At 33.9% G+C, this 17,004-nt stretch overlaps 1 protein-coding gene across 1 annotated transcript in view; it reads left to right on the forward strand.

The window, feature by feature from the left end:
* LOC136038879 (uncharacterized) overlaps positions 1–14,272 on the forward strand; it is a 66,017-nt gene extending 51,745 nt beyond the window's left edge. The window contains exon 3 of the mRNA XM_065722345.1: positions 12,562–14,272. Within this exon, the coding sequence (XP_065578417.1) occupies positions 12,562–12,954 (393 nt within the window). The 3' untranslated portion in view covers positions 12,955–14,272. The remainder of the gene's footprint in view (positions 1–12,561) is intronic.
* The last annotated feature ends 2,732 nt before the right edge of the window (positions 14,273–17,004 follow it).

The raw sequence follows: 17,004 nt of genomic DNA on the forward strand, positions 1-17,004 counted from the left end.
AATCAGTTGACAAGAATTGCTTAAACTCATCGATGCTACGATGCCCGGGACACTCAAATAGAAATCACAGACTGGGAAACCGGGACACAAATGACGACGGGGACACAGGGAATATAAATGACGACCCGGACACAGGGACACAACTACAACGGGGACGCCGGGGGGCACAGGGGGATATATAAATGACGACGGCAACAAAGGAAATGGTCGATCACCATCAACAAAGCTCAAGGGCAATCAATAGAATCATGAGGTATAGATCTGAATACGGATTGTTTTCCCATGGACCATTATGCGTTGCATGTTCAAGAGTCGGTAAACCTGACAATCTATTTATATGCACAGACGATGGGACAGCAAAGAATGTTGTATATTCGCAAGTTTTACGTAGTTAAAAACATATATATATATATATATATATATATATATATATATATATATATATATTATATATATATATATATATATATATATATATATATATATATATATATATATATATATATATATATATATATATATATATATATATATATATATATATATATATATATATCCGATGAAGATGCTCAAAGAGTCTATGCCAAAAAACCTGCTGCTGATAGAGAAAGTCAGAAAAGAAAGCGTGCCGAGGAATCAAAAGAACAGCAAGGAAACAGGCTTGAGGCTAAAGAACGCAAAACCGCGCAGTTAGATGAAGATCCACCTGGACAGCGAGAGTCAAAACATATCAAAACTGAAAATGATAGCGATGATGATTGGGTTTGGGATCTTGACTTGGATAAGCTCATCAATGCCTACCAGATTTTAGTTAAAAAAACAAAGGTTCGGCGATATGTATTTCATAGTGAAGCTGAAAAATAAAGAAGAAAAAGAAAACTGAAAAAAGAAAAAATGTAAAAATGTAAAAAACTAAAAAATACTAAAAAGAAAAAACACTCGAAGAGAAATTACAGACCGGGACACAAATGACGACCGGGACAGAGGGAATATAAATAACGACCGGGACACTCAAGGAGAAATTACAGACTGGGATACCGGGACACAAATGACGACCGGGACACAGGCAATATAAATAACGACCAGGACACAGGTATTTAAGAATATCGTTCAAAGACAAATTTTTAATTGTAAGAAGACCGTTGAAAGAGAAATTTATAATTGTAAAATGACTGAAGAACCTACAATGGCAACACCCGAGGAAGCTGCTCAAAACGAATGTATTCACGCCGAAGTAGCTGAGTTGGTAAAGCGTTATGTTTCAGGTTCTAGGTCCGAGAGGCTCCAGGTTTGAACCTTGGCTTTAGCATTAATACAAAAGAAGAAAAAAACTAAAAAAGGTAAAAACTACAAAAAAACTAAAAAGAAAATATATATATATATATTTATATATATCATCTTTTCCATAAAAATAATAATTTAGTGCTTCTGCTTAAAAACAGCAATCGAATTGATGCCTCCTGATACAGAACTATCAACAAAGTGGCAATCGTTGTGGTCGGTGATCAGTTCTTACCTCGAGATAATATTCTTTATAGGCGAAACAATCAGTTGACAAAAATTGCTTAAACTCATCGATGCTACGATGCCCGGAACACTCAAATAGAAATCACAGACTGGGACACCGGGACACAAATGACGACGGGGACACAGGGAATATAAATGACGACCCGGACACAGGGACACAACTACAACGGGGACGCCGGGGGGCACAGGGGGATATATAAATGACGACGGCAACAAAGGAAATGGTCGATTAGCAATCACCATCAACAAAGCTCAAGGGCAATCAATAGAATCATGAGGTATAGATCTGAATACGGATTGTTTTCCCATGGACCATTATGTGTTGCATGTTCAAGAGTCGGTAAACCTGACAATCTATTGATATGCACAGACGATGGGACAGCAAAGAATGTTGTATATTCGCAAGTTTTACGTAGTTAAAAACATATATATATATATATATATATATATATATATATATATATATATATATATATATATATATATATATATATATATATATATATATATATATATATATATATATATATATATATATATTCACAGGTGGGACATAGGGACACAACTACAATGGCGCGTAACTAATATGGCGCGTAACGACTTACGCGCGCGGGGGGGCTTGGGGGGGAGGCGAAGCGCCCCCACCAACTAGGTGTTGGGGTGGCACGAAGCGCCACCCCAACAGCTAGTATATATATATATATATATATATATATATATATATATATATATATATATATATATATATATATATATATATATATATATATATATATATATATATAAACATATATATATATATATGTTTTTAACTACGTAAAACTTGCGAATATACAACATTCTTCGATGTCCCATTGTCTGTGCATATAAATAGATTGTCAGGTTTACCGACTCTTGAACATGCAATATAAAATTGTCCATGGGAAAAACAATCCGTATTCAGATCTATACCTGATTATTCTAATGATTGCCCTTGAGCTTTGTTGATGGTGATTGCTAATCGAACATTCCCCTGTGTTCCCGTCGTCATTTATATATCCCCTGTGCCCCCGGCATCCTCCTTTTAGTTGTGTCCCTGTGTCCCGGTCGTCATTTATATTCCCAGTATCCCGGTCGTCATTTGTGTCCCAGTGTCCCAGTCTCGGTTGTCATTTATATTCCCTGTGTCCCGGTTTTTAGTTTTCTTTTTCTCCTTTATTTTTCAGTTTTTTTCCTTTTTTTATTTTTTTTTCAGTTTTTAGTTTTTTTAGTTTTTTTATTAGTTTTTTTTTATTTTTTGTTTTTTTTTTGTAGTTTTTATCTTTTTCTTAGTTTTTTTAGTTTTTTTTCTTTTTTAGTTTTAAGTTTTTTACCTTTTTTTAGTTTTTTTTTAGTTTTTTAGCTTTTTTAGTTTTTTAGTATTTTCTTTTTAGTTTTTTTGTAGTTTTTACCTTTTTTAGTTTTTCCTTCTTTTGTATTAATGCTAAAGCCAAGGTTTACCGACTCTTGAACATGCAACATAAAATTGTCCATGGGAAAAACAATCCGTATTCAGATCTATACCTGATAATACTAATGATTGCCCTTGAGCTTTGTTGATGTTTATTGCTAATCAAACATTCCGTGTGTCCCCGTCGTCATTTATATATCCCCCTGTGCCCCCGGCATCCCCCTTGTAGTTGTGTCCCTGTGTCTCGGTCTGTAATTTATCTTTGAGTGTCCCGGTCGTCATTTATATCTCCCGGTGGTTATTTGTGTCCCAGTGTATCCCGGTCGTCATTTGTGTCCCAGTGTCCCAGTCTATAATTTCTCTTTGAGCGTCCCAGTCGTCATTTATATTCCCTGTGTCCCGGTCATTTGTTTCCCGGTGTCTCGGTCTGTAAATTTCTCTTTGAGTGTCCCAGTCGTCATTTATATTCCCTGTGTCCCGGTTTTTAGTTTTCTTTTTCTCCTTTATTTTTCAGTTTTTTTCTTTTTTTTTCTTTTCCAGTTTTTAGTTTTTTTTAGTTTTTTTATTAGTTTTTGTTTTTTTTCTTTTTTTGTAGTTTTTGCCTTTTTCTTAGTTTTTTAGTTTTTTTTCTTTTTTAGTTTTTTACCTTTTTTTTAGTTTTTTTTTTAGTTTTTTAGCTTTTTTAGTTTTTTTAGTATTTTCTTTTTAGTTTTTTTTTGTAGTTTTTACCTTTTTTAGTTTTTTTCTTCTTTTGTATTAATGCTAAAGCCAAGGTTCGAATAGTTTTTTAGCTTTTTTAGTTTTTTTAGTATTTTCTTTTTAGTTTTTTTTTGTAGTTTTTACCTTTTTTAGTTATTTTTCTTCTTTTGTATTAATGCTAAAGCCAAGGTTCGAGCCTGGAACCTCTAGGACCTCGAACCTGGAACATAACGCTTTACCAACTCAGCTACTTCGGCTTGAATACATTCGTTTTTGAATTGGTATATGATGAAACAATTCAGACGTCATATAATGACGTCACTCGACACACAGACAACTTATTTTTATATATATAGATAGAGAGATAGATAGATAGATAGATAAGTTGTTTGTGTGTGTCTGTTGACTGACGTCATGTTTGTGTGTCGACTGATGTCATGTTTGTCGACTGACGTCATTATGAAGATTGAGCTGTATGTCGTCTTAAAGTTGTTTGTCGACTTACGTCATGTTTGTCGACTGACCAAATTACAGACCGAGACAACGGGACACAAATGACGACCGGGACACGGGGACACAGCGAATATAAAAGAAGACCGGGACACTCATAGAGAAATTACAGACTGGGATACCGGGACCCAAATAACAACCGGGACACAGGGAATATAAATGACGACCGGGACACAGGGAATGTTTGATTAGCGATCACCATCAACAAAGCTCAAGGGCAATCATTAGAATAATAAGGTAGGACACAAATGACGACCGGAACACAGGGAATATAAATGACGACCGGGACACTCAAAGAAAAATTACGTACCGGAACACAAATGACGACAGGGACACCGGGACACAGGGAATATAGATGGATATATGGAATATAAATGACGACCGAGACACTCAAAGAGAAATTACAGACTGGGACACAGGGAATATAAATGACGATCGGGACACTCAAAGAGAAATTACAGACTGGGACACCGGGACACAAATGAAGACCGGGACATAGGGACACAACTACAACGGGGACGCCGGAGGGCACAGAGGGATATATAAATGACGACGGGGACACAGGGAATGTTCGATTAGCAATCACCATCAACAGGGACACAGGGACACAACTACTATGGCGCGTAACTAATATGGTGCTTAACGACATACGCGCGTGGGGAGGGGGGAGCTTGAGAAGGGGGGTGCCACCACCAACTAGGTGTTGGGGTGGCGCCTCGCGATGTTTTTAACTAAGTAAAACTTGCGAATATACAACACTCTTCGATGACCCATTGTCTGTGCATATAAATAGATTGTCAGGTTTACCGACTCTTGAACATGCAACATAAAATTGTCCATGGGAAAAACAATCCGTATTAAGATCTATACCTGATTATTCTAATGATTGCCCTTGAGCTTTGTTGATGGTGATTGCTAATCGAACATTCCCTGTGTCCCCGTCGTCATTTATATATCCTCGTGTGCCCCCCGCATCCCCCTTGTAGTTGTGTCCCTTTGTCCCGGTCGTCATTTATATTCCCAGTATCCTGGTCGTCATTTTTGTCCCAGTGGCCCAGTCTGTAATTTCTCTTTGAGCGTCCCAGTCGTCATTGATATTCCCTGTGTCCCGGTGTCCCGGTCGTCCTTTGTGTCTCGGTCTGTAATTTATCTTTGAGTGTCCCGGTCGTCATTTATATCTCCCGGTCGTTATTTATGTCCCAGTGTCCCAGTCTGTAATTTCTCTTTGAGTGTCCCGGTCGTCATTTATATTCCCTGTGTCTCGGTTTTTAGTTTTCTTTTTCTCCTTTATTTTTCAGTTTTTTTCCTTTTCAGTTTTTAGTTTTTTAGTTTTTTTTTATATAATAGTTTTTATATAATAGTTTACAATAGTTTTTGTTTTTTTTTCTTTTTATTTTTTTTTGTAGTTTTTACCTTTTTTTAGTTTTTTTTTAGTTTTTTTTTCTTTTTTGTTGTTTGTTTTTTACCTTTTTTTAGTTTTTTAGCTTATTTAGTTGTTTAGTATTTTCTTTTTAGTTTTTTTGTAGTTTTTACCTTTTTTAATTTTTTTTTCTTTTCTGTAAAAATGCTAAAGCCAAGGTTCGAACCTGGAACCTCTCGGACCTGGAACATAACGCTTTACCAATGATGTGTCCCGGTCGTCATTTATATTCCTTGTGACCTGGTTGTCATTTCTGTACCGGTGTCCCGGTCTGTAATTTCGTCAGTCGACAAACATGACGTCAGACGTCAAACAACTTCATGACGACATACAGCTCAATCCTTATAATGACGTCAGTAGACACACAAACATGACGTCAGTAGACAGACACACAGACAAACAACGTATTTATATATATATACTAGCTGTTGGGGTGGCGCTTCGCGCCACCCCAACACCTAGTTGGTGGGGCGCTTCGCGCCCCCCAAGCCCCCCCCCGCGCGCGTAAGTCGTTACGCGCCATATTAGTTACGCGCTATTGTAGTTGTGTCCCTGTGTCCCACCTGTGAATATATATAGATTTATATATGTGTTTTAAACTACTTAAAAATTGCGAATATACAACATTCTTGGCTTTCCCATATTCTGTGCATATACAAAGCCGTATGTACTAATAATGACGTCATATGCAAACGCTCTTTTTACAAACAAACAAACATGCATACACACAACTCGTTTTTATATGGATAGATAGATAGATAGATACAATACAAATTAACTGCGTAAAACTTGCGAATATACAACATTCTTCGCTGTCCAATTGTCGCTGCATATAAATAGATTGTCAGGTTTACCGACCCTTGAACATGCAACGTACAATTGTCCATGGGAAAGGTTGATATTTCTTAAAAGTATTATTGTACGCCTATTTTTAGTTGTAGCACGTGTGGTGGAAACCCTGAAAGATCTATGGAATTTAAAAATTCAGATGGATAATTAACCGCTTCATTTGGTTCCAAAACTGTGTCGACTGACTTGTAAAGGACTGCCTGGTCTCGAATCTTGGTCAAAACAATATTGTTGATTTCGTGGACGTCTATATTTTTGGGTGCGAGAATCGCTCTTTCACATAGCCATTTATTATTTTTATAATTTTTTAGAATATTCGGAAATACTTTTTCAATCAATTCATTTTTGGACGTCACTAAATTACAGAAATCAGCAGGTAGTTGTATACATCCTGAAATTGAGTCTACTTGGAGCTTTCCGTTTCCAATTGCCAGCAATTGATCTGAAAATGTTTGACCAGAGTCATCGTTTTGCAATCGGACACGCATATTTGTAGTTAATTTTAATATATTTACGTGTGCCCATAAATTAGAATTTTTCAGGCAAGCATTCATTTCGTCTGCAGGAGTTAATCTAGGTATTATAGGTAATGTTTGCCTGAAATCTCCTGCAAGCAATATTAATGTGCTGCCAAAGGGTTTCGACTTCCCTCTCAAATCTTTCAAGCATTGATCCAGAGCCTCGAGCGATTTTTTGTGTGCCATTGTGCACTCATCCCAAATAATAAGTTTGCATTGCTGCAATATTTTACCCATCCCAGATGATTTGTAAATATTGCACGTGGGAGTTTCTGTAGAATGCAAATTCAGAGGCAATTTCAAAGCGGAATGAGCAGTTCTTCCACCAGGCAGCAATGTTGCGGCTATTCCGGACGACGCAATTGCCAACACTATATCATTTTTTGATCGAATTGATGCCAGAATCAGTTTTATCACAAACGTTTTACCAGTACCTCCTGGCGCATCCAAAAAGAAAATTTCTCCAACGTTGTTATCGACACAATGCATTATCGTATCATAAATGTCTTTTTGTTCCGACGTTAACTGGGAAATGTTATTTTGTACATACGACAATAGATCACTCGTACTGTAACTTTGTTCACGATCCAATTCTACACATGTCGAAACAGCAGCGATACGGTTAGGTGAAGGCATTCCCAAATCCTGAAGAGGTTTGTTTGCCATACGTACGCACAAATCTTCAATAATAACTAAAGTGTAGTTATAAATTTCTGATGTAAAATCAAAAGTCATATCTGACGTCTCTAACTGTTTTCGATGGAGTATATCTTCGGACATTTTTGACTTATATTTTTCCCATAACTCTGTAGGAGCTGATGGAGAGCAAGTTGTTAAAATGATGCCAAACAATGCACGAATTTGACTTGGGGTTGACGTTTCGCACGCGTCATTGATGCAGTTATCCCAGTGTTGGTCATTCTCCAATAAATTCAGAGCTTGGCATGCACTACGGTAAGTGTCATGTATAGTACCGTTTACAGTTCTCAAATACTCAAAGGATGTCGGACCGGGTACATTCACCAAAAGCAGGCGTAGAAAGAAGCATTCATGTTGATTGGGGTGAACGGTGTAGAGTCTTCCTATCGTGGTATCTTTGAAGATGGTAGGTTGGCCGTCGACTGATTTACCCTGTTTTCGACGTTCAAATACTTTATTTTTAGTATTCCACGTGTAATACGAAGGCACTTCAGTATACAGCAGTTTTTTTTTGCAAAAGAATCATTTTTGCAAAGCGAAAAAAAGCTGTTAATGTTGTATCCGGTGGATTCAGGGCTCTTTGTTGCACGTTGGTTTTCGTGAAATAAACACGTTGACCATTCTGTAAATGTACCGCTAAGTGAACAACAGCTGGACTACGTTCATGTATCGGAAATGAAAGAATTCGCCAAATAGCTTCATTACTGCTTATGTATCTTCCAGCCTGATATTGTACGATTTCGTCGAAATCTTTGATTTCGGGCTGCAAGCCAAAAACTGCCATGTCACTGCCTTTGTTGACGTATTTACATATGTATTTGATTGCCTTTACGGAGCTACAGTATTCAAAGTTTATGTGTGCATTAAATGTTTTTGATAATAATGGGGAATATGGAAGAACCCACTGGTTATCTACTTCGATGGTGGTACCGTTACGCTTCTTTATTATTGCTGTTTTACCGCCATCTTCAGTAGATCTTCTTCTATATTGTGGGTAACCATCGTTGCCAGTAATTGTGTTTGATACTAAAAGTCGAGGATATTGCTTTGTGCACTACCCTTCCTTTGGCCATGCATGGTGAATTTTCGTTCAGTGCACCGCAAGGTCCATGTATCATATTTTTTACAATAATATCTTGTAACCCCTTATCGACATTTTTATCAGGAATTTCAGCGGAAATCACATCATCAATTTCGTTCGAAGTAATTTTTTTATGTAGCCAGATTAGTATATGTGCGTGTGGCAAACCTCGTTTTTGCCATTCCACCGAGTACATCCAGCATCGCACTGACCCAAACACTTCAAGTTTTACTATGTAGTTTATCAGTGATTTCAACTTTTGCCGGAAGACACGGGCCGTAATGTCATGCCTATGAACCGCCGATTGTCCTTGAAGTAAAAGCTGCAGTATCTCGTCCCAAGATTGATTACATGTAAATGTAATAAATAAATCTGGACGACCATAGAGACGAACATACGCAATAGCATCTTGAGCATATTCATGCATATGACGGGGACTGCCAGCATATGACGAAGGTAAAATTGTTAATCTTTCAACGTTTGTGGTATTACCGTCATTTATAACTGCATCTCGCAAATGAATGTATTGTTCAGAGCAGAGCTTGGTCTGATTCAGGCGGATATATAGCAAACGTTCTGATTCAATTTTAGCATACGTATCAACGACAAATTGGTGAAACAATTCACGGCATTTTAAAATATAATTTTCTTCATATATATATATATATATATATATATATATATATATATATATATATATATATATATATATATATATATATATATATATATATATATATATATATATATATATATATATAAGAAAAAGAAACAGTGGTCGATTATTGACGTGCTACCTATTTCTATTAATAGATTTTTGTTTTTCTGACAGTTTTTAACAGAAATTTTCACAGTTTTTGGGAATGCTGGCAGACAGTTAACTGATAATATACAAATATTTGAAACTATTACTGCAATCTACAATTGCTGCCGTCCTACAACAAGTAATTGGGCGGTGATATTGCCTGTATCATAAAAGAACAAGTGGGGTCGAAAATCGATATGCGTCCTATCACTAGAACAGAATATTTGGGCACTTTCAGAAATGCTCTAAAGTTTTAGCAGTTTTCTTTGATGCCGGAAGATGACCGGGTTTTCTTTGATGCATAGTTGATAATATATGCTTTCGAACAATTAATAATTCGGCAGCGATATTGTTCATATATAAATTTCTGGCAACAAGAAAACAGTTTTTTGGCCGCTCATGTAACTGGAAGAGATCTTTTTGAACTTTACTGCATTGAAATACCTATTAAAGCATTCTTGAAGGGAATAATTGTTGTCGACAAGATTTTTTAGGGATTAACAAACTTGACATGTTTCTGCTTACTGAGAGATAATCTTGAGTTTTTATTTTAATTTTTGAATATTTTAGGGAACCTGTATGTTCCCAAAATTTTAAGTAGGTATGCTGGGATTCATGCTGGGTTTGTTTAAAGTTTAACTATGTTTTTACCGGTTAGTACGTGGTACAGTATCTCATGGCAACTAAAATTGAGTTTGTAGTTTTTGAGCTTAAAGTATGGGAAATTTGTTGTAAAAATCATATCAAATTTTCCTAGCTGGTATTTTCTGCAAATAAAAGTAATATACCTATTAAACAAATTTTGTTGTTTGTCTTCTTCAAGATGTGACTGAAAAACTTTATGCATAAAAGTTTGTAATTCATGTTCCTAGATTAAGCATCAACGATGAAGGAATTGTATTTCAAATTTTTCAAGACACAGAGATATTTATCATAATTAGAACACCATCAACTTATTCTAAAAAAGAAAGAACACACAGGGGAACAAGAAGTTTATTGCAAAAAATATTTTGCAAAGCTATAATAAATAAAAAAACATTTTTGAATTCAGTTTTTTAAAAGAGTAGCTAAAATGAAAAATCCCCTATTGACTCAACTTAGGTCTATTCATACCAAAAAAATGTGGTTTCCTAAGATTTGGTTGAGTGTTTTGCAATTGTTAACTTTCAGGATAGCACCATTTTTTTGTCAGTGTTGCAGCCAGAAACCATGAAAATAAACTAACAAACCTAATTAGTCAAATCTGACAACGTTTTTTGTTCTTAAAACTTAAAAACTAACAATCTGGATATCGAAAAAAACAACTACACCAGATTAAAACTAAATATTCTTAAGCGATTACCTAGGATTATGTTAGTTGTTATGAAATCATTAAGCTTCAGGCGCATGATTTCTCCCACCCACCCTCCCTCTTTCATTGACGACTCTTGTCCAAACGAATACGATCGGTCAAATTAAAATAAGAGCATCTCGTAATAGAAGCTCAGCAAATATTGTCTTGTATTGTCGAATATTGTCTTGTCGAAAGATAAGTGGGTTTTCCATCATTTTGTATGTAATGATTTATTTTAGTATGCCAGTTACAATGGGATGTAGTTTGCACTTTAACAAAGACTTAAAATTTCTATCTCTTTTCAATATATTTTTATTTACATGTTCTCCAAATCTTCGTTTTTTTTAAAAGTAATGTTGCTTTTTTGAACTAGATATTTCAGTTGTTCGGTTCGGATACCTTTCTTGTTTTTTTTTTGTTTTCGTCTATTTAGCTTCCTCATTTGCCATCTTAATGGTATGATGCCATTATCAACTTACGTCATTATGACTAGCACCATAAAATAGGTTTTACTTTTTAAGTCATCCATGGTTATAACCTACAGCTATTACGCTATCCATCATCTTGCATAAGGAAATGCAATCTTTTTAAATTTTGTTTAATTTTTTCCAATTAATAGCAGCGCTAGTTTTAGCAATTTCATTTTAAAATGAGCCATTAAACAGCTCTATTTGATAATCCAGTACCCTGCTAAAAGTGAGGGAAAAAGATGCTTCGATGCAGAATTTTGTGGTTGCAGCAACTTTCCTTGTTTTCCAAGCCATTGGATTTTCCTGTCTGCTCAAGCAAAGAGACTGCAAGTTTTGTTTATACCGCTTCAACCATGATCAGTCAATCATTTTGACCCAAATTTACAGAGCGTCCATCAACAACAACAAAAACAAATAGAAAACGCTTACCTTGTTATTACTATGAGAAATTAAAATACGCTTTCAAATCAAAAGTTATGAAGCACAACGAAATCCTTGATTAGAAGACATGAGGCAATGAGCATCACAACGTATCACAAATGAAAATTGTGCACTAATGTCCCATTCATATGTATTTCTTATAATTCTGTTTGGTTCATTAGTAATATTTTAACAACAAATCTATAGTAAAGAATCAAGTGACCTCCATGTAATACTAGTAAAGAGAAATTTACTATCAGAAATATACTAGATTAACAGTAGCCCCCTCTTCAATAGTCATGTAGTCGATAATGTTTAATTAATTAATAGTTACCGTGGTGCAGTGGTAATTGGACGCTCCTCACGTGAGTGGGGATGTGAGTTCAGATCATTCCAAGGTAACGACATGAGTATTGCTAAAGGTGCTAGCTATAAAATCATCTAATATAGGAATGAATATAGGGAATGGATATATCTAATATATCCATATTATATCCATATATATCCATTATATCCTAATATATCCATATAGACTGTTTTCTTTTTAAATATACATTCAAAAATTAAAATAAAATAAATTATTTATTTGATTCTTTTAGATAATTTAAAATCAAAAGATGAATTTTATAGTTTCATTTTAAAACGGTATTATCTCCACAATATTTTTTTTGTATAAATTCTCACTAATTAAAGAAAAACGTTAATTTGACCAAGATCTAGGTTCTAAAAGTGTACACAGAAAGTATAATTTATGAAATTACTGATCTGCAGTATTTTTGTTATAGTTGACATCTCTTTCAGGTCAAAAATATGAGACATAAGATGCTGATGAACGACTTAACAACTTTAAGAGAAAAATTGAATCACATGGAAAAAGAAGAAGAGCTGGAAAATGTTTTGCTTGAATTTGAAAAAAAGTCAAAACAGGAGTCACAGCTTCGGAATATAAACCTGGATATAGCTATAGAAAACTTATACTATTTCATTAACAAAACTGATTGTTTAAGGAAACTTGTTGAAAAGAACTTAATAAAGAAGACAAAAGAATTTGAAAAAAAGAAGGATACTATTCCTGATAAACTTCAACTGGATGTAATCAAATCATCATTAAGTGGCTTATTAGAAGTTGTTGGCGACCTGGAATATTCAGAAGCAAGTTCAGCTTATAGAAGACCAGTTGTTGGAAGTCCATAATTTCAATGGTTTGTTCTTGCTGAAAGTTCACAGAGTACGAACTTAGACGAGAGTTAACTTTTTTTTTTCTGCAGCTAAGATGGGATAGAGTTTTAAAACGACTACGATTGAATATTTTAAACATAGAGCTGGTAGAGACTAACAAGCACTTCTTATACTTTAGTAGTGAGTGTCCAATCTTGAGGATAAGTTGGTATATCAGCTCAAAGAGAGAGGGTATTTGTGGTGACTTGACAGCGGATTTATAAGCTTATTAATTTACGCGGATAGTAATTTCTGCATCAGGCTTCTGCATAGTTTCATTTTCACAACTAGGACATTCTGCTTTGTTGACTTGAGTGCTCCAGACCAGACATACGTACTCAAGTAATGACCACAGATAACACATATATGCGTAATATATATAAGGATTATTTAAAATAATTTTTTTTTTTAGATTCTTTGTATTATTTTGAAAACAGCACATGCAAAGTATGTCTGGTATCTTTGTCATCCAAGTTCGTATACATCTCTGGAATATTGTTTGTCCTTTCCTTCTTCCATAGAGGATTTCTTGACGGTAAAAACTATCCTTGCCGACACTGGTCTGAACTCATATCGTGCAGGAGTTTATTAATAGGACAGAGTACCTATTTCAGTTGATGTATCGAAAAGGATCCCATTGATTATTTTGTCGATTTGTACACTGAGAAAGGATCACGTCGTTATCCCTAAAGGAACATGCTATCTTTTCATCTTAGAATTAATGCTCATTTACCAATGCATTTACGAGACACACTTTCATCCCTTATCTGGTTACCTATCTCCATACAGATGACTGGAGTGCAAAGATATTTAGGGTCTTATCGTCCTTCAATGCTATTTACGCTTTTTCACTTAAGAATTAACTATGATTTCGTGAAGGAGACGGCATATCTCTTGTCAATCCATTGATTCCAGTCTCAAATCAAGAGGACAATTAATATGCTTATTTGCAGTCAGAATACCATGGTCCTTCAAAAAATTGATTTCATAAGAGCCTTAAGGAATTTGAACTTTAGCAACTTGTACAAAGTCTGTGCAGAGCATACTATGCGCATAAGAAGATTAGGACAGATGATACATATATTTTATTTTTTGTCATTCTACTTCTTAGCATGTATAAGACGAATATGACGTAGCACGTCTTTCACTTCCTATCAAAAATATAACAGCCCAAACCTGTCAAGCATCGCTCTAATACGAAAACGAAAAATGAAAATAAAGCGACGATCCGTCTTTATTGATATTGGTTCTTGTTGAATTTTGGCAATTGAAGCTTTAAATCTATTGAAAACTAAGAGGCTTATTACATTTAAAAATCTTTTTCTGCAGCAACACTATCAATAATAACAACTGCATTTGCAAATCAAAATTAATTAATAATAAACTTAAGCTCTTCAAAGCTCTGGCATTTTCCGACATCAAGCTAGTATTCCACCTTTTATTAAAGATTCAAAGATAATTACAAACAGGAAAAAGCCTATGGTTTTTTTGTTGTTTGAGAATTAAAGGTCGAACCAAAAGAAATCAGGTAATGAAGTCAGTCAAATATGGCAGCATACCACAAGGGAACAAATTTTCAAAATATAACCGTGTAATATTGTGTTGTCGAAATATAAGTGGGTTTTGAATCATTATGTATATAATGATTTATGTTAATATGCCAGTTACAATAGGCTATAGTTTGTTCTTTAACAAAAACTTAAAACTACATTTCTTTTCATTCTATTTTTATTCACATGTTCTTGAAATCTTCGTCTATTTTAAAAGTAATGTTGTTTTTTGAAGCAAATATTTCAGTTTCTCGGTTCAGATACTTTTCTCATTTTTCTTTTCATTTATTTAGCTCCCTCATTTGTTGTCTCAATGGTATGACGCCATTATAAACCAACGTGATTATGACTAACACCATTCTTAACACCATATTCTTAAAGAGACGCGAAAGATTTTTAGGGGAAACAGGGAAACAAGAACACTATTGAATGGATAAAACAAACAGTAACAAAAAATTCAAGCTCCACGGTCACTATCAATGATTAAAAATAAATATTTTGCAAATCTAAATTAAAAAAAAATAGATGTAGATCTTTTTTTAAATAAGTAGCTAAAACAAAACATTCCCCCTTTGACTATAAATGGACACACGGAATATAAATAACGACCGGGACACTCAAAGAGAAATTACAGACCCGGACACAAATGATGACCGGGACACAGGGAATATAAATGACGACCGGGACACTCAAAGAGAAATTACAGACTGGGATACCGGGACACGAATGAAGACCGGGACACAGAGACACAAAAACAACGGGGACGCCAGGGGGCACAGGGGGATATATAAATAACGACGCGGACACAGGGAATGTTCGATTAGCAATTACCATCAACAAAGCTCAAGGGCAATCATTAGAATAATGAGGTATAGAACTGAATACGGATTGTTTTTCCCATGGACAATTATATGTTGCACGTTCAAGAGACGGTAAACCTAACAATCTATTTATATGCACAGACAATAGGACAGCGAAAAATGTTGTATATTCGCAAGTTTTACGTAGGTAAAAACATATATATATATATATCTATCTATATTCACAGGTGGGACACAGGGACACTACTACAATGGCACGTAACTAATATGGCGCTTAAAGATTTACGCGCGCGGGAGGGGGGTGGGCGAAGCGCCCCCCCCCAACAGCTAGTATATATATATATATATATATATATATATATATATATATATATATATATATATATATATATATATATATATATATATATATATACATATATATATATATATATATATATATATATATATATATATATATATATATATATATATATATATATATCTATATATATAAAAATAAGTTGTCTGTCTGTCTGTGGATGGATCAGGTGACGTCACCTGAAAAAACTGGATCAGGTGACGTCAAAACTGAAAAAACTAAAAAAAGGCAAAAACTACAAAAAAAATAAAAACTAATAAAAAAAATAAAAAAGCTAAAAAACTAAAAAAACTAAAAAAAGGCAAAAACTACAAAAAAACTAAAAACTAATAAAAAAGCTAAAAAACTAAAAAAACTAAAAAAAGGCAAAAACTACAAAAAAAACTAAAAACTAATAAAAAAAATAAAAAAGCTAAAAAACTAAAAAAAACTAAAAAAACTAAGAAAAGGTAAAAAACTAAAAAAACTAAAAACTAAAAAAAAACTAAAAAAAAAGGAAAAAACTGAAAAATAAGCTAAAATAAAGGTAAAAACCAATAAAAAACTAAAAAAAAAACTGAAAAAACTAAAAAAAGGCAAAAACTACAAAAAAAATAAAAACTAATAAAAAAAGTAAAAAAGCTAAAAAACTAAAAAAACTAAAAAAACTAAAAAAAGGTAAAAAACTAAAAAAAATAAAAAATTAAAAAAAACTAAAAAAAAGGAAAAAACTGAAAAATAAGCTAAAATAAAGGTAAAAACCAATAAAAAACTAAAAAGAAAAAAAGGAAAAAACTAAAAAAAAATTTCATCTAAAAAACTAAAAAAAACTAAAAAAGGTAAAAACTAAAAGAACTAAAAAAGAAAAAAATAAATGACGAAACTCAAAGAGAAAGCGACCAGGACAAAAGGAATGTTCGATTAGCAATCAACAAAGCACCGGGACACAGGGAGTATAAATGACGACCAGAACATAAGTAAAAAAAAAAAACTATCTATATATATAAAAATAAGTTGTCTGTGGATCTGTGGATCGTGGATCAGGTGACGTCACCTGAAAAAACTGGATCAGGTGACGTCAAAACTGAAAAAACTAAAAAAAGGCAAAAACTACAAAAAAAACTAAAAACTAATAAAAAAAATAAAAAAGCTAAAAAACCAAAAAAACTAAAAAAAGGCAAAAACTACAAAAAAAACTAAAAACTAATAAAAAAGCTAAAAAACTAAAAAAACTAAAAAAAAGGCAAAAACTACAAAAAAAACTAAAAACTAATAAAAAAAATAAAAAAGCTAAAAAACTAAAAAAACTAAAAAA

The sequence above is a fragment of the Artemia franciscana genome, chromosome 18 (assembly GCF_032884065.1).
Source record: "Artemia franciscana chromosome 18, ASM3288406v1, whole genome shotgun sequence".
Taxonomy (NCBI): Eukaryota; Metazoa; Arthropoda; class Branchiopoda; order Anostraca; family Artemiidae; genus Artemia; species Artemia franciscana.